Raw genomic sequence first — 18,409 nt, 5'->3', positions numbered from 1 at the left:
GCGTACGCGCGTTATTGCACTGAACACTTATAGTGCAAAGTTACAATTATTTCCTACGGTATTAAGTAGCACTCTCCTCGCTTAACGACCTAATATGTACACTATTTGGCATTACTTTTTACATAAACATACGATATAAAATTGTAGTAAAACTGAGTATATTACAGAGAAGAAATTTCAGCCGCGTTCATATTTTGCACAATCGAATAAATTAATCTAATAAAGCTTAAAAGTAATAGTAACGAGAAATCAACCTGTCGTAAGAGCTTCGAAACTATATTTTCCGTTGTGTTATCACATACCTTGATTTGAAGTACCGTTTTTGCTATGAACTTGTCTTTGACGAAGACGAACGAAGAAAACGCGAAAATAAGTACAATCGTCATGGCAATGACCACGTCAGTCACACAATGGTCGGCGGTTGAAGAACAGCTGGCGCCCGCCTGACTTTCAACGCTTCTGGACTCATGGCGCGCACCTGCTTCGCGATCTGGTCGTAATCATACGTGACGGCCAGTCCGCCCTCAGAGGTCGGCTTTCTCGCGTACCCTTTACCTTGAGAACAATTCATGTTCTTCTGTCTGTCGGGCGTCGCGTTACCATTATTGTAAAACGCGTCCGCGGCAATGCTTCCCTCTTCCTCTTCACGGCGATACCGTCTGTTCTTCATCCTCAGCACCGAGTAAACGCCGATAGAAATCAGAAGTAAGAGGAACAGTAGGCCAACAGCAGCGGCGGCGGCGATCACTCTCATTTCTGTCGGATCGCGAATCACCAGTTTGATGTTAGTGGAGTCTCTGCCTTTTTCACTTTCAACGAACAGCGTGTAGATCCTCGCGTCCTCCTTTTGAAGATCCTTGATTACCAATTTCGCCCAGTAACAATTCGTTGGCATGTCCTCCTCCTTGATGTGTTCGAGCGGCAGCGCTTCGTATTTCGGATGAATATTTTCTCCTGCGAAGAAGCACAGAACCATGAAGAGTAATCTGTTTAAAAATGAATACGAGTCAAATGCGTACCAGATCTGATGTGCGAGCTTCCCCATTGCCAGGCGACGAGCTTCGGCGGTGGTCTCGAGCAGAACCGTGATTTCAAAATGTGTTCCGGTTCCCCGGCCCAGCCGAGAGATTCGTGGATGCCCTTTCCGGCGGACGAGGGCCTCGCCTGTATCTCGGGCGGCCCTGTTACGTGCAGCACGTAGCGAGCCTCGCTCGGCGTTTCTCTCCGCACTCCGTTGATCACGTTGAACGCGACGCACCGATATTCCCCCTCGTCGGACCACATCACGTTCTCTAGGCGCAAACGTTTGCCGCCGTCCTTTGTCTGGAGCGAATTCTCGATGTTGTCCGTCACGCCTCCGCGGAGATGCATCCATCGGTATTGAGCCGGAGGATTCGCATCGAAGTCGGTGCACTCGAAGGGCTCCAGGCTCGTTCCCAGAAGCGTCGTCTCTTCGAATCTCTGCGTCTCGTTGAACGCACCGTCCTCCCGCAACGTGGGAGCATCTTCAGGATTGAAAGAAAAAAATTAATCGACCGTTTCTCGTCTGAAGTGAATTTGAAGGAAAGAGGGTCGTTAGAAACGCGGTCCCAAGAATAGACCGCGAGGAGAAATCGTGTAACTATTACTTAGGGCGAGCCATAACTGTACCACCGGTGAACAGCGAACGTTCACGTCGATGAGCACACGACTGGCATTACTCCGTCCACGCCCGAACGAAGCCCGCCAAATTGACGCGTTTCTCGTGGCTGATCACGGTGGTCGTCGTCTCGCGAGAGAAGGAAAAAAAAAATGAAAAGGAACGGAGGTAAAAGTACGAACATTGCACGTCGAGTCTGTAGTTGGCCGCGGTGCTTTCACCGATAACGTTGACCGCCTTGCAAGAGTAGAGACCGGCGTCGTTTCTCTTGACCGGCTCGAATCTCAGCTCGGAGCCGGTCGTCGTACCGTTCGGCTGCGTTCTGTTTAGCATCAACGTTACCACGTTGCTGGCTACCGCGATGGGAGCTGAATCCTTGAACCACTTGATCGTTCCGCTGGGGTTCCCGTCCGCGAAGCATTTCAGGCTCATAAAGCTGGCCGAATCCTCCAGCGCTGCCATCAACAGTCGTGGCTTCGTCTCGATCCTCACCTCGGGCGAGTCTGCGATTTAATAACCATTTTAAAACGGGACCGTCCTCTCCCTCGGAATCATGCTAATTTCCCTGGCCATTTAAAACGGCAAGGAAACGAAAATCGTGCTCCACGTAATTCGCCAAACTTTCTAAGCGAGGAAAACCCGTGACCCGGTTGAGTAAAATCAATTTCAAGCTTTCCGAATGAATTCGACGAATCATCCGTCGAACTCGAGTCGTTAGAAACCTCTCGTTCGATTTCTACTAATAACGAAACGACTGTAACGCGAATTGTACCGTGAACAGTGAACACGGTAGAAACGTGTTTAGAGCCGTGGGGATATATACATACAATGCACGTCCAGTAGTGTTTCCGCAGAGGCTGGAACGAGACTGGATGGGTGCATCGTGATGCACCGAATCGGCAGACCATGATTCTCCCTTTGTCCGCGAACCCGGAGGAGACTGTGAGCTGCCCAGGTTTTCGGGCTGTCCACTTCCGTCGTGTTCGTCTGTTCCCTCAGCGGCTCCACTTCCTCGCCGCCTATGTACCTGCGAGCAGCGAATTCAAACGGACGCTTTAACGCCGGCGCAAACGTCGTCGAAGATGTTTTGCGAATCGCCGTTTATTCGACTTCATTCATAAACAAATGCAGCTAAGCTTCCGGAAAGCGGGCACGGCAATTTCCCACGAGAACGGCGATGTATACTCAAGGCTTTATACCCTTTCTAAGAGTGATTCACGGGGCGACTATGCTCACGGCCAGTTTCTCCGCTTCTACGGCTCCTACAAATCTGCATAATTACGCTCGGCATCACGCGTCTTCAAACGCGAGCAAAAGAAATTATATGAGGAACGCGAGACGAGCTTATTTAGACAGCGTGCCTATTAAAGGCTATAAAAAGAGTCGCTTGGAACCGCGCCCCGTTACAATGGCCAACAGCAATTTCCTACGAACGCAAAGTGTGAAATTAGGAACCGTTCTCTATCTCTCTCTTTCTCTCTCCGTGCCACATTCGGGAGAGATAAAAAAAAGAACGCTTTTACTGCGAGCAACTCGCCAAGAGAAACGTCGTCGACTTCTCAGCTGGCATCGATGTCACTGGGACTTGACAATTTCAACGACAGGTGAGAAAGGTCGCCGATAAATGATTAAATATTTTTATCGTCTCCATCTTCAATGATTAAACGATTCACGGACAATTACGAGCCGAGTCTTACGTCGTCGGGACTTCCTCTTCCATCTAAATTGTTTGCGCTTTCTAATCGCACATCCATTAACGATGAGATCCCATCTCAACGATACTTAAATTATCCTTGATTACGTATAAACTGATCTACATACGTCGCCACAGTGTTTACACCGCGTAACACGTGCGTTCACGGTCTCGCGAGGCGTTGCCGGGGAACGCGTAACGCCGCTCATGCGAACGTGATGATCGGTACAGAGTGAGTTTTGTGTTATAAGAATTTCGATGAGGTGTGGCTAGCACGGTCGCTAGACCGTGACACGAAAAAGACGCTGCTGCCGGCTAAGCTCTCCGCTGCATAAACACCGCGTTATGGTTTCTTGCCACGGCCGGCTGTGGCCTCCGCGAACCGCGCTTTTTTATCTCCTAAGCGAAACAGCGTTTTCAGGCCGGAGAGTTTAGCCGAACAAAGCACGTCCGACCATCTAGTTACGGGAACGAGCAATCTGTTTTTCCTACCGAAGAAGAGACGAGGAATGGGACAGTTCTTTCAGACTGATCGATCCCTGTTATTAATTCTTTTACACTTGGTTTTGCCGGGGACGCGTCTCAGGGAATTTAAATTACGTTCGGAAAGTAATAACCCGATGGCATTCCTACGAATGAAAGTTGCCGCAAAAACAATAGGAATATAGACAGTACCGTTGTTGCGCGAGTGTTTTGCCGATGCGTACGATCGGCCACGAAACGAAAGGCGAACGTGGCTTTGAAATTAATTTGCGAGGAATAACAGGCTTGCGGTTTGCCCTTTCAGCAGGGGTAATTAACTCACCATTTGATGAGGGCCGGTGGGTTTCCATATCTTGATACGCAGGAAATGGTGACTTCCTGACCCTCCCTTAAAGTCAGGCCAGTGTTTAAAATAGTCCCCCCGTATTCCAATCGTGGATTCCGGGGTTTCACTGGAAATGACAACGGGACATTTAACTGTAACAGTTTTCGAAATAAATTTCTCGTTATTCATTCGCGGTACGCTCGCTGGTTTTGTTCCTCGCATTGATTTTCGTTAAACGCGGTCGGTTGCAAAAATCGAACGGCGAGAGAGGAAAGTAGAACGGAACAAGCGGTTCGCGTTGCATCACGTCGCGCACGCGTCCGACGAATTTTAAGTTAGCGCGCCGCGAAAAATCTGCATTGTTCCACCGAGGCGGCGTCAGGATCTGATTAGCCCGTACGAGTCATACGCTCGTCGAGGATCATTCACGCCGAGGGAAGCGATGTTCCGTCGGTGATGTAAACAGCAAACGTTCCGTTAAAACATCTACACACTTGTTTAACGCCTTAACGTATCGTGGAACATCGTTTAAGACTCATTAACTTCCAAACCACTCGAAGCGATAATTCTGAAAGTGGTTTCTGGGAAAATTAGGTAGCTCTGGGTTGAATATCTTTGAGCGGTTTCCCAGAGACAGGGGCGATCTGTTCCTGTATTTTTTTTTTTGGGGTGGAACGGGATGAACAGATGTGCCGCGTGTGGAAAGTCGAGTGGGTGAAATTCCCCGGCGCAGGCCTGGGACATTTGACCCGCGCGTGAAGTGGACAGCTTTCGGAAACTCGTCCCTTCGTGTGAAATTCGAGAAGCTAGGGAAAGCGACCGTTCTATCCCGTTTTCTCGAGCTCACATCTAAAAATAGTATTCGAAGTATGATCGTGTTATAAATCTTACCCCTGACTAGAAGCCGAGAGGGTAGCGAAGTCAACGCGTCCTGCCGCGTGAAATCACCTGAGGTGACCTGACACTCCCAATAGCCGTCGTCGAAGTCGAGGGAAGCTCGTCTGATGAGCAGGGTGCAATCACTGCCGCGTCCACTGACCCATTCGTATTTGTCTGGGTGCATGCCCACCGGTTTCCGGTCTTTCTGCCAGATGCACTGACCCCGTTTGTCCTGCACCCTACAGCGTAACTGCACGTCGTCTCCCGACGAGACTTCCTGATACAAAGCCGGAGTCTCCGCGAATCTCTGCTCGCAGCAAATTTCGATAATAATCGCGAACGCGATTAAAACGCCCGCGAGGATACTGAATTTCATTTTGTAATATCGTCGCTGGAATTGTACTTTGATATTTCAAGAATTTCTAAATCGATTCACTCCGAAAGTCGGCCTCGATTTATTTCATACTTTAGATATGGATAAATGATCTACGTTCATCGTTGCGCTCGAAGAGTATAAGTTCGTTGTTAAATCTATCACAATTAAGTTGGTTCTCGTATCGGAGCACTGAGTCACGTAGACGTTGAAAGTTGCTCAACACTGTTTTTACAGGTAATTGATCATTAAATCGGATACTGATCGGCGCCAAATTAGGAAAACTCCTTAATCACGCCGCATTCATATGTTTCTTTTTCACAATTAATTGTACGGTTTCAATTGTTCTTAACGAGACACGTTCACTATAAACACCGTGCGTTGAATCCGATCGAACCGAACCGCGCGCTGTACGCATTCCACTCTTTCACTTCTTTTTCATTTGAATTCAAATTATGCGCAATAGGTAGTTTTTACATTTGAAACAGTGTAACAGTTTCACGATGATAGCGTCGACGTTATCAGTGAACCAGACGGTCCCGAATGAACATTGGGAATCTCACTGTCGGAGAACTTAAGACCGAGTGAGCTGTTGGGAAATTCGAACGAAACTCCGTGGCTGCGGTAGATTCTGCAGCGCCATCGCTGGTGTCCGCGCGAAACGTTCACACATCCCCTTATGAATTTCAAATTCGTTCTCCTTTTTCGTACTATTGAACAATGCCCTTCACTTTCATTATCATCCGTAGCGGAAAATTCAATTCCACTGCATACCGCTCAGTCCCTCGCGGCGTATTATTCATGCAGCCTCTCCGTTTCTCCAAGTTCAAGTTCCTCGCTCCCTACGCTCGCTCCTCGCGTAGTTCCACGCTCTTGAGATCGTCCGAGTTCTCGTGCGAATTTTACTGATTTTCCAGTGGGAACGGAAACTTTCGTTCGGACGACTAACCGTTGCTTCCCTTCGCAGATACACTTTGTAGGACGATTGTACGGGGTGTTTAAATATTGTAATTTGCGAGGAACGGGCGGTTCGCGTACCGGGGCGCGCTGTTGGCCGAGAAAGAAAAGAAAACAGCCGGTGGTGGTAGCGGCGAGGTGTATCTAGGACGTTCGAGTGCACAATACTGTAGAGTCAGATAGTGGAACTGAGCCGTAGTCAAAGCCAGAACGTTCACCGGAGTGGAAGCGGAAGACGGGCCCCGAACGCGAGCCCACGCGTGCGTATCCAACCCTGTCTCCTCTGCTAGCTATCCTTATTATTCGAGCGTGTTATCATTATGCCATGCTACGGCGAGCTTAGCCGCCCATTTGTTCTACATTACTCTTTATTTCGCGTTTATCCACCGCGAACCGCTCCAGGTCCTGACGAATTTTCATTCGACCCTTAAAAAGTTCCTAATATGAAAATCTACGTACATCTCTTCACCTTTATTCAACACGTTCAAATGTGAATTCTAATTGGTATTGATTTCTCTCTCTCTCTTCTTGCTGAGGAGGAGTTCCATAAAAGTTAATTGAGGGATCGTTTTCGTAATTTATATCCAATGTGAGAGGCTACTTAAATCATGAGTTCGCACTGCGTTTAGCTGATAAGTAGCCTGTTTAATGTAGAGTAAAAATAGTTTTACGTAGGTACATCAAAGGTATCGTTAAGCCGCGAGTTAAGGATGTATTGGCTATACAGTCAATCCTAAAAGTTTATGTACCTTAGAAAAACGCATTTCCTATGGTTAAAAAGAAATCAGACATCGGAAGAATAATGCTAATAATAAATAGCTACGTGCTAAAAAGTATAGAACGAAATATTCAATTAATTATTNGCATCAATACTTAATTGGATATTTCCTTCTATACTTTTTAGCACGTAGCTATTTATTATTAGCATTATTCTTCCGATGTCTGATTTCTTTTTAACCATAGGAAATGCGTTTTTCTAAGGTACATAAACTTTTAGGATTGACTGTATAGCCAATACATCCTTAATGGTTTCGGTAATGAGCTGTTAATTGATTTGTTCACTCGCATAGCGAAACCGTGAGATCACGGCGGTCGTTAGAACACACAAATTACCAATGAGATTAAATTACGGGACGTTGCTCAGTGAGGAAAAATTTAATGGTTGTTCGACGATCCAATAATGACGGGACGATAAGAATCCAGGCTCGGTCCGTTCTTTTGCATACATTTATTGTATTACATGCGTATTAAACAACTTTATTTATTTATCCATATTCATATCTGTATTTATTTCTTTTACGACATTGGTAAAACAGTTATTTACACAATAACGCCGTATTATATTATATATAAGCTATGACTAGATAATATTGACGGTTTAGGTACTGTCGCGGAAACGTTTTCTAGCAACAAGAGAAAAAACGTTAACAGAGGGAGCTCCGAGTTCGTTCACAATTATAGAAATTAATTACCGATTCTAAAAGGTGCTTGAGCTACATTCTCACCGCATTGTTCTTCCGCTTCGTCGCTTGTCATTTCATTATTTTTTTTTTTTATTTCGTTGTCTACGAGCGCACCGTGCGCTTACGTCTCTTCACGACTTCGTTAGCCTCCCGTCTCCCACGCAGGGTATAAATCGTACGATACACGTACGTCTGTTCGTTGATCGTTCAGCTTAATCGAAAAATTAAATCTATTCTTACGAGTTATCGTTAACGTTGCATTATCGTGGTACGTACGAGTATAAAATGCTAGGCATGTCTATTACAAGTTTTATCCAAGGGTCGCTACACGCTATAATAGCCGAACGCGCGAGCAGCCAGCGACGTTCCAAGTTCATCTCCTCTTCAATCGTATTTGACGACATGATCATTTTGCACGCTTTACATAGAGTATAGAGGATGAAACGCTGTACCGTTGATGTTACGCGAGATTAATTATTAATGAGAGCGAACTGAATATTCGGATGATCCCTCTTGTCAATGACAGGTACACGGACGTATTGACACAACGAATATATAATAAACGCATCGCGCACGTAGGAAGAATAGAACCGAATCGTTCGAAATGAATAATTTCAAGCTAAACGCGTACAATATATTCTTTATATATTTGTATATATATTTATATGTATATATAATACGTGCTAAGTATATCTCCTTGTGTGTACGTATATCACGCCACGATATAAAATCTATTAGTTACAGTAGTCAACAATAATTAATATTTGCTAGGTCGATAACGCATCGCCGTTTCTGCTACGATTCCGCTCTCCTTATTACTCCGAGCCTATATTTCAGGAATGAAATTTCTCATTGGTTCGTTGTTCGAAAATTGGTGGACGACACACGGGGACGTAGGACGGGTAAATACATGTTCGTTGGAGCCGTACATAAAACATCTAAACCGCCGTTGTCGCGTATTATTGACTTTGATTCATATTGACCGATCACTACTTACTACGTTTAAACGTTAAGGGCACCCAGGAATTGATCAAGTGTAATATATCAGCCTATACATTTATAAGGATTACACCTACGCGTAACAACAATTAACATCGCTAGGATAATTGATCGATTCATTGACTATGAGACATCGGCACCAATTTTCGAACGTTAATTACGAGTTACGTGGTCGTATAAAAGTAGTCGAGCGAACCGGACTACAGGGCCTCGTTCTCTCGAAAGACCAACCCCTGACGAGAAGGCCGTTCATGCTCGCGATCCTAGATCACACACACGCACATATATATGTGTATATATGTATAATACTTTGAAGACTTTGCGCGCAACTACGAGTCAGCGATCTTAATATCAGTTCCAATATCTTCGATCGGACCTACCGGACGTGCTACACCTCGCGAGTAACCGTGTGACCGCGAATATCAGTTTATATAATCCGCTCGAAGCGCTAACGGTAGATATAGTAAACGTAGTTAGTGTGAACAAACACGTAATCATATATAAATCTAAGCTGTCCCGTACGTTGTCGTATAATACTTATATGTATAGCTACGGCTAATGCATGTGTTGTACGTGCAGATAAAATACGCGTACACCTTTACGCTAAAACGTCTGCGCGATCCTTGGGATCCGTCGACGAGTTCCGTCGTTACCGTTCGGTATCAAGATGTGACGCGTCTTCTGATTCACTGACTAATCAACGTTTGCTCATCGATCGCGTCGACGAGATCTCAAGAACCGTGCAGACTCACGTCGTGTAAATACTTTCATCGGATAAGGCTGCGTTAATTATTGTCTCTTTTTTTTTAATCGGTCACGCTCGTTGAAAGTTTACCCTCTACGGACATAAAATATCTTACACTCCCCCGTCGACGCCAATTCCTTACGTACGTACGTAGTTCGTTTACGGCACTGGAACGACTCGAGACGTAGTCGATATCGTTCGCTCGACTCGTTCGAAGCACTCGCCTCTTTTCTCTAACTAATCGTGAACCGTTCGTTGAAACTCGAAAAGGAACGGATTCTAATCGTAAGTAAGAATAAAGGACGCAACGTGTGTACGCGAAATGCATCGAGTACGTGTTCCTAAAAAAAGTAATAGAGGACAGAAGAGAGTAAGGGGAGTGGAGAGGATTTGGTCGTCGTATCTCGAGGTAATAATACACGGATGAACGAACACGCGGACGGATTTAATAAAGACGATTCGACAGAACTGAACTGATCTTGCGCGAACTGAGAGACGACCGTGAGTTAAACAGAAAGAGACGAATGGCGAAGAAGTTTCGGAGCGAGGAAGGAACGTTCGAACAGCTTTTCCTCAGACTACGTTGAACATCGTCATGGTTCGACGCGCGTTTCTTCGGGACGAGATCTTTCGCATCAGGAGGAGAACGATTGGCCCGAGTTTCTTCGTGCCCGAATTTCCACTGGCGACGAGTCGCGCGCGACAAGTGGAACGGATGTCTCGAGCGCGTCGAGGGTTTCGGAGAGAAAGAAGACCAGCCGATTGGATCGATCGGATTAAAACTATGTAGCCCTATCTCGCTACTTACTCACGCTAGGTTCCTACGTATATATAGTATGTATACGTGTACGTACTTAACGGGTCGTTCGTCTCGTAATACTGATTAATGTATTGTCCGTTTAAATGGTTCGTAACATGCAAGTACGTTACACGAGAGAGAAAGGGAGATCCGATTTCGTTTTAGGGGGGAACATTGTACATGTATGTACACGTGAAATGGAAGCGAGATCATCGACGTAGGGGAATCGACCAAGATCTAGGCAAGAGGCAGGGGCAGGAAGAATGAATCAACTTGGAAGGAGCCGTACGAATGGAGAAACGGGAAGAGAAGCAGTGGAAGATTTATAGAGGAGCTCCCGGGAAACTACGTTTTTTTGTTAATAGCATAATTAGTGGGACACGCGCAATGCAAACGAAACCGAGCGTGCAGTCTGTGGATCTGACGATTCTCTTAGAACGCGCTGTAGCACACCGGCGGATTCATCTCCCCGAAAACGTTTAGCTCGTAGAGCGAAGCGAATACGATAAACACCAAGTACCAAATCATCAGTAGCACTCCGTATCGCCGGTCCAGCTTCCAGCCGTTCCAATGGGTGACGAGTACCAGGAATACTACCGTCGAGAGCAAGGACACCGTCGAATACGTCAGCCCTGCCCCAAACGAATGGGTTTGAACGACTGTAACGGGGTGTGCGTGCGAGGGGTCTTACCTCGACTGGTCACGTTCACGTGGGAACCGGGTTGTATCATCGCGGTTTGGATGAACCATGGAAGCCCGAGGCAAACTAGGATGTCGAAGACGTTGCTACCTACGGCGTTGCTCACCGCCATGTCGCCCAGGCCTTCCTTTATTACCGCCAACGAAGACAGCGCGTCGGGTACGCTGACACCGGCAGCGACGAACGTCAGACCCATCACCGTGTCGGGGATACCCAAAGTGCTCCCTGCGAACAATGCGAGAATTGTTTCCTAAACGCGAACAGACACACCGCGCCGACGGCGGGAAGAGGGAAATCGAAGACAGCGGCGTTTCTTTGCCGATCGTTCGCTTACCTATGATCGTGATCATCCACACCATAATGTAGCTATAGAAACTGATCCAAACCATTGATACGCAAAAAGTAAAGGGATACCAGTTTCGAAATTTCTCTTGTCGACAGTCAGGCATTGTGGCGCGGCACATAAAGTGAATCGGGTAGACGAGACCCCACGTGAACAGGGTCCACTGGCTACCGTCTGTGGGTCTTTCCAACGGCGACACCTCGTTCGGGTCCGGCTCTTTCGCTTTGTAATATTCAGGCTGCTTCGGTGCCGGCGTCGGTTCGTTCGTTCCCGGCACGGCAGCGGCGTCCCCTGCTCCTACTCCGTCTACAGAGTTTCATTTTCATGAACCATCTGATCCGTAAGAATGAAAATTTTCAGGTGTATACCTTCGGGAGCTTTGAACTGATCCGTCACCGGCGAACTTGGTCCCGTGTAGGATAAACGATCTTCCTGGAGTGATCTGTAGCTAACGAGGGCGCTCTCCTCCGCGGGTTCGTCGTCCTTAGGTAGAAATGGTATGTTGTACGACTTGGCCCATCGTTCCAGCCTCGCGTTGAACGATAACGCGACGCAGTACACGACGTACATGATCAGCATGAACAGCGACTCCATCCTGCAAAATGCACGCGGTTCGTCTCGTTTCGACGGGGCATCAACGGGACGAGAAAACGTCTCTTACCAAGATATAGATTCGTTGTAGATTGTGCCGAGCATCACCAGGATCGATACCGCGTAGAAAAATGAATCTCGGCAAAGAGGCCACCAATTCAATTTACACGCCGTCGTCGAGCAGAGGCCGCAGAGCGATATTACGAACATTATGTTGAACACTGCGCTTCCAATCACACCGCTCACCTGCAAATCCGACGCTGCCTATGTAGCTGACGTTCGACTGATAATTCGCACACGCATGACAGATGATGCAATTTTTTTAAGAAATAAAATAATTTTATGAATCTTGTAAGCTTACTCCAATGTCATCTTTGGCGAAGAAAACGCCGATGACCACGGTGGCCAGCTCAGGGGCTGAGGAACCGGCGGCCATGAAAGTTGCACCGGCAACGTCCGGCGACAACCTCAGTTCTAAACAGGAACAAACAACTCGATAGATCTCGAATCTTTTTACTTGCTCGGATCTTTTGAAATTCTTTTTACCTTCGCAAATTCTGTCTAAACTGGAGACGAAGTAGTCGTCGCAGACGATGGCGAGCCCCAGGAACGTATAAATCGCGACTAGAATATGAAGGATCAGGCCTCCGTGTTTCCGGGCCGACGGACCCATTATCGATCGCGGGAACTGTTCGATGGCCGGTGGAGAACAGTTCTCCCGTCGCGGCCTCCATGTCGCTCGTTCATATATGATGGTAGTCGTTGCCGGCACCTGGAATCTCGAAAATAATCGATGCTTGTTGTATGCTTTACGGTCGAACTCACGATCGGAAACGATCGTCGCAAAGATAAGAAGGACAAGAATCATGGATCCATGATTCTCACCGTTGTGGTCACGCTCTTTGCCGTTGTCGTTTCCTTTTTCGGAGCCACCACTTTTCCTAGCTCCTCCTTCGACTTCTGCGGCTGTCCACGCATCTTCTCCTTCTCATCTTTTTCTTTCGATCCTACTTGTTGTTTCTTCTCCTCCTCGTTTTTCTTCCCTTCCTCCTTGTTCTTCGACTCCTCGTTCTTCTTCCCTTCCTCCTTGTTCTTGGGCTCCTCTTTCTTCTTCCCTTCCTCCTTGTTCTTGGGCTCCTCTTTCTTCTTCCCTTCCTCCTTGTTCTTCGACTCCTCGATTTTCTTCCCTTCCTCCTTATTCTTCGGCTCGGCTTTCTCTTCGTTCTCGTTTGGTAACGCTTTCCCTTTTTCTTTCTCCTTTTCTTTTTCCGTCTCTTCGTTCTCGAGATTTTCACTCGCCTCGGTCACATACGATTCCAAGACTGACTCCCGGGTCACGTTCTCTTCGGTGTCCGCGAGTTCAGAATATAGGGGTATTTTCGTAGAAGTGACATACTGAACTAACACGTAAATGATGAAGAGGGCAAAGCGCAAGGGCCACCTTTTCCTCCGCAAATTATTTTGCAGCTGAATCCGCCTCATCGTCTTCGACTGAAATATAGAAAATAACAAATTGTCTGCACCGAATTATGATAAATACAAATAGGAGAACGAAACGCTAGCTGTGTCAGAGAAATCCTTATTTTAAGACTACGAAACCACGTACGTGTCTCTCGGACACGACTCGGTAAGAATCTGTGACAAAAGGGCCGTGTTGAGCAACTTCGTCTAAGAAGAATACGTGTACAAAGCGAGGCGCGAGTGAAAGTGACCCAATTCGATATTTCTAGCGATCGTTAAACTGCAGCTACGAAACCGTGGCTCCATAGCTGAGTTCGTACGCCCGATTCACGGTTTTTCGGCTTACCCTCTTCTCGGGAACGTTGCACATCGTTCACCGGCAGATTCGAATCGGCGACCTCGTAACGTGAAAATCTGAACCGTTGCGATGTCGTCACCGTCGCCGTTGTTCGTACGACAGCAACGTCGGACACGCTTTTTTTGCGAAACCGAGAACAAACTTTTATCGCCGTCCCGTCCTCGAATTATCGATTTGCATAAAAGCCGTGGGTCACGATGCGTTCTCGGAAGCGGCACGTAGGCGTCCTCCGGTTCTCGGTTGTTTATCGCACGTAGGCGTCGTATTCACTGAGCCACCCCCGTCGTTCTATTAACTCGCGCGGTGTCCAGACGTCGCGTCGCCGGGGCCATCCTCGTTTCTCTCCCGAGGGAACACCAGTTCGAGACGATTCACCGGGCCTACCCGCGATTCTTTCGCCAACCCTTCGCTTACCCTTGTCTCTATTTTTCATTCACCCCTGACTCCCTTCTCCTCTCTCGCCCCCCTTTCTATCCCACCCTGTTCCGTCCACCCGCGCGCTCGCTCCGATTCTCTACTTTTCCCGTTCACCGAACGAATCTCACCGCTTCTCTCGCGTGACGGAACGTCGCTCAATCGCGTGTACACCTACGATTTCTCCGCGCTTCCGTACGTGCACCCTCCATCGACCGTTTATCGTTCGCCGATCGACTGCAGGCCGCCGTTCACCTCGTTTACGTGCTGCTCGCGAATGAAACCTCCCTTCGCATTTCACCCCCGACGTATACACACCCTCTTCGCTCCGGCTTTTTCTCTCTCTCCCTCTTACGCTGCCCACGTACGTGTACGTGCGCTCGCGCAGACACGCACCACGTTCGCAATCCACCCCTGCTGGATATGTGCGCGCCCCTATTCCTCTGTCGCATCCCTCCGGTCCCGGACCACGTGACACCACGTGAATACGCGTGCGCAACCCTATCGCAATGTCACGACGCTGCTCGATATGTAGGCCGTACGGAAAACGAATTGGTTGGGACATTTTAAGAGAAAATCGTATTAAGATTATACGACACATAAACGATTAGGACCGCGGTATTAGAGGGGAAAAATTGAAAACTAGATTGAAATTATGGACGAGTCGAGGAAACTGTTAGAAATGCAGCGAGCGGTGTCAATGGCCCGGCCCTGTTCAAAGGCTCATTACTTTCCAACTTTTTTACAAATCTATCGATTCGTTTTCCGACGTGGCGAACATGAATTATCTATTTCTATGCAACTTACGATACACGTTACGGTAAATGAGGAATAAACGTACACTTAAACTCGCATTATAACAGCAAGCGTGATATGAATCGATCGGGACAGTCAGTCGGTAATAAATGCTAACTTCGTACGACGAACGAGGCGGTGTCATTGAGAAACATATATTTCGTAATTTCCTTCCAAATGAACACTTTTCAACGTTTACATATATATCTTTATTTTATTAAAAGAAGCACACAGCATTCGAATAGAACGTAGGTAAAGTACTTATAAATACAACGCGACATGTTTTCACGATTCTTCCTTAATGTACACCGATCAACGTTGACTTAATTAGGATTCTGATTAAATTTTACGGAGTAGCCGTCGCTGTCCGGATTTTTCTGCAGTTCGAAATTATTCGTGGACAGCCCGAACGGTTTCAGGATCATGTTTCCCAGGTCCTTCAGTTTTCCGAGCATTTCCGTTTTCAGTTTCTCGTTCCTCTCGTTGATCATCGGTGGTAATCTCTGTGGACGTGTAACTTTTAAAACATCTGCTAATGGAACTGACAGAAAGAAGGCTTTCTTCTGTGACAATTACCAGAACCGCGTGATTGGCCTCTGAATGAGCAGCATCGAACGTCAGGATTTTTTTGTAGTCTTCCAAAGCCTCGTCTAATTTATCGGATGCTTCGTACAATTGTGCTCTCCTCACGTAAGCTTTCACGTAATCTGGATTTAATTCGATGGCCTTTGTACAGTCGGATATCGCAGATTCCTGATCCTATTTAAATATTGTAACGTAAATAATCGAGTCTTATCAAAAAATTTTACCAATCATACGAAGAATGACGTTACCAGAGACTTGGACTTTGCCGCTGCTCTGTTTGCATACAGTATGGATCGTTCTTTACTGTATGCCAGGGGACAAGTCTGCAAGCCCTGTGTGTACATAGATATCGCCTCCTGGTATTCTCCTTTATTGAAAAATTCATTTCCCTTTGTTTTACACTCCTCTGCTTCGTTCTTGAGGCTCTGAAAAAGATAAATAAGACGTGACCAACGAGATCGTACCCATGTCATTCTCGTAGATAAATACGAACTTCTTTCTCGTTCTCGGATAGGGTTAAATCTCTGTCCTTCAGCGATTCCTCGTCCACGGAATCTTTTCTACTCCTCCCGCATACGCTGTCCGTTTCGCACTCGTTACCATCGTCACTGTTCTTTTCTGCACGGTTACAAGAACTGTCATCGCCAGTTCTCGCACTCGTGGAATCGGGCGAGTCGTTCTCGCCCGCTCGGATGCAAGAATTCTCGAGGTCCTTCGTCAGCTCTTCTATGATCTGCTCGTTCGTTTTCAAACCCTCCGATTTATCGCCCATCGCTCGATGTTGTTCGTTGCAACGTGCAAATCACTTAGGTTAATTACAGCATCACCTATACCGAATCGCGTCGAGAGCTCTGAACTCCTGTTCTGTTCCCTGTGTTTTGCTTCACGTTCGCGTTGTCGTCTCTTCTGCTACGTGCTAGTACGCACAGCTCCCATGAGAGCGCGTTGTCTACCCTTTAGCGCGATCACTTCGAAACACGATTCAGATTTTCTCTGATCTAGCCAAGAATTTTATTAGTTTTCAGAATAAGTTCAGCGTCGCGAGTTTTTTTTTATAAAATTGCCAGCAGGACTTTTATCGAGATCTTTGGAAAAATACTGTTTATCACGCCTCGTGTAACTTTGAATATGATTAAACTTAAATGGTAGATAGACAAGAATTATCGCGTGTACGTGCGCGTGAGGGAAACAACGAAGGAACTGCAGATGGCTCGGTGGTATTATCAGGATAAACCTACGGTATACATAGTACGTGCTCCGCTCTCATCAAGCTCGCCGCAAGGAAACGAGTACTTTACTTGTTGTACCACCGCTACATAATAAAAGAAACGCATAAATTAGAAAAGGCAGCGCTCGATTTTTTTAAGTAAAAATTCCGAAGTCAAACGATAGGAGATCCGATCGGCCCACTTCCGCCTTGATGATAACAGGATATCTGTGATGAGTTACAACGTTTGAGGGGAACGGAACAAATAAGGATTCTGTGGTTCGGCGGAGCCCGAGGGTTCTCGCGATCAGTCACAGGTGCACAATTCCTTCGACGGGAAGAGGAACAATCAATTTTCCGTTAAGAACGTCGCCCGCAGCGACTTTTCGAACGCGCACGTACGTACGTACGTATATGTGCGCGACGCGTGCATCGCGAATGCAAGGTTCAAGGTTTCAGCAGGGCAATCGTACCTGATATTACCGCAGTAACATCTTTTTATTCGTTCCGCTGATTCATTAAAAAGTTTTCAAAGACGTCCTCTTCCTTATTTTCATGTTCTTCCTTACTTCGCGATTACTCGGGGAACACGCGCCCGGAGTTACGTTGTTTTTATAGCGACCTTTATAGGTGTGTCGATATTAGTTTGCGCGAGAATTGTCTCTCGCGAAGAGGAACGGACTCGTCGATGAGCTATGGCTGCATTTCTTTCGCGCACGACGTGCATGCACTTGCATATAAGAAGTGAAATTATAGTGCGATTACGGAGCGCGGGAAGGAGCGCCGGTCACAGGGGTGTATTTTTCTTCGCGAGAGATGGTAACGGCGCGTGACCATGGCAGATCGACCGTGTAACTAACACCAGTTTCTTCACTCATGAACTACCCCGCCAAACGTCTTCAGACGACTTACCATTGTTCATGTCTCTCTCTCTCTCTCTCTCTCTCTCTCTCTCTCTCTCTTACTGTAGTTCATCTCCTCGTTTCCAACCGGATCGCATAATAAATGTTAAACAAATATTCCTTCAGATTCATCCGTTTACCATCTGTTCCGGCAAAGTTCAACGCTACGTTTCTACGTCCGCGGGTTCCCCTCGGAGCTGTCAAGTTGCGCATACGAAACAAACAACCAAGTTACTCCGTTCCGGGTGATGCGTCGCCTTGGGCTAGTTTCCATTTAGCTTCCCAGCATCATTCTTCGATATGCAAAATCGTTATCGTTATTCCTATTTTCGAACGCGTGTATGCACGAATCGACAGCAGGGGTGCGAGTGCAAACTCAGTTCGTTTCACGAAATGGGGTAGATAACCATTAATAAATGAAAAGAAAAAGTGTTAATGCAATAACTGTGTTCCAATCGAATCGATTCATCTGTTCGATTCTCCTTATCAATCGAGCAATATGTCCGTTTTATTAAAACGCGATATCGACGCATGGCCCGCGGCACCCGGATACCCGCACATACCCACCGTTTCACCGCGGGTACGCGGGATTTCTGGGAAAATGAAATGTACTTTTAGCAGACTAGTCACGTAGTTATTAAATGTACGTCTATTCGGGTTGTGCCACCTTTCAGAACATCTCTGTTGTGCGTATGGTA

At 46.8% G+C, this 18,409-nt stretch overlaps 3 protein-coding genes across 3 annotated transcripts; all 3 read right to left on the bottom strand.

The window, feature by feature from the left end:
• Window positions 1–134: 134 nt before the first annotated feature.
• Window positions 135–6,377, bottom strand: LOC108632870 (hemicentin-1). Its single transcript, XM_018037706.2, has 6 exons — window positions 5,032–6,377; window positions 4,138–4,267; window positions 2,467–2,666; window positions 1,822–2,142; window positions 1,020–1,505; window positions 135–954 (listed from the first exon to the last, which is right to left on the bottom strand). Exons 1-6 carry the CDS (start codon window positions 5,393–5,395, stop codon window positions 404–406), a joined length of 2,052 nt encoding a protein of 683 aa, XP_017893195.1. The 5' UTR covers window positions 5,396–6,377; the 3' UTR covers window positions 135–403.
• A 1,363-nt stretch (window positions 6,378–7,740) lies between these two features.
• On the bottom strand, window positions 7,741–14,568 carry LOC108632916 (putative sodium/potassium/calcium exchanger CG1090). Its single transcript, XM_018037791.2, has 10 exons — window positions 13,797–14,568; window positions 13,066–13,480; window positions 12,875–12,933; window positions 12,536–12,761; window positions 12,351–12,463; window positions 12,060–12,235; window positions 11,767–11,993; window positions 11,390–11,704; window positions 11,047–11,280; window positions 7,741–10,987 (listed from the first exon to the last, which is right to left on the bottom strand). The coding sequence occupies exons 1-10, from the start codon at window positions 13,818–13,820 to the stop codon at window positions 10,788–10,790; spliced, it is 1,989 nt and encodes a 662-aa protein (XP_017893280.2). The 5' UTR covers window positions 13,821–14,568; the 3' UTR covers window positions 7,741–10,787.
• Window positions 14,569–15,202: 634 nt separating this feature from the next.
• Ttc1 (Tetratricopeptide repeat domain 1) lies at window positions 15,203–16,514 on the bottom strand. The gene is made up of 4 exons (XM_018037697.2): window positions 16,096–16,514; window positions 15,851–16,027; window positions 15,594–15,776; window positions 15,203–15,520 (listed from the first exon to the last, which is right to left on the bottom strand). Exons 1-4 carry the CDS (start codon window positions 16,372–16,374, stop codon window positions 15,341–15,343), a joined length of 819 nt encoding a protein of 272 aa, XP_017893186.1. The 5' UTR covers window positions 16,375–16,514; the 3' UTR covers window positions 15,203–15,340.
• Between the last annotated feature and the right edge of the window lie 1,895 nt (window positions 16,515–18,409).

The sequence above is a fragment of the Ceratina calcarata genome, unplaced genomic scaffold, assembly GCF_001652005.2.
Source record: "Ceratina calcarata isolate Rehan_Ccalc_2016 unplaced genomic scaffold, ASM165200v1 scaffold178.2, whole genome shotgun sequence".
NCBI classification, from domain to species: Eukaryota; Metazoa; Arthropoda; class Insecta; order Hymenoptera; family Apidae; genus Ceratina; species Ceratina calcarata.
The sequence above is the reverse complement of the archived record's forward strand: the minus strand, read 5'-3'. Positions and strand labels throughout refer to the sequence as shown.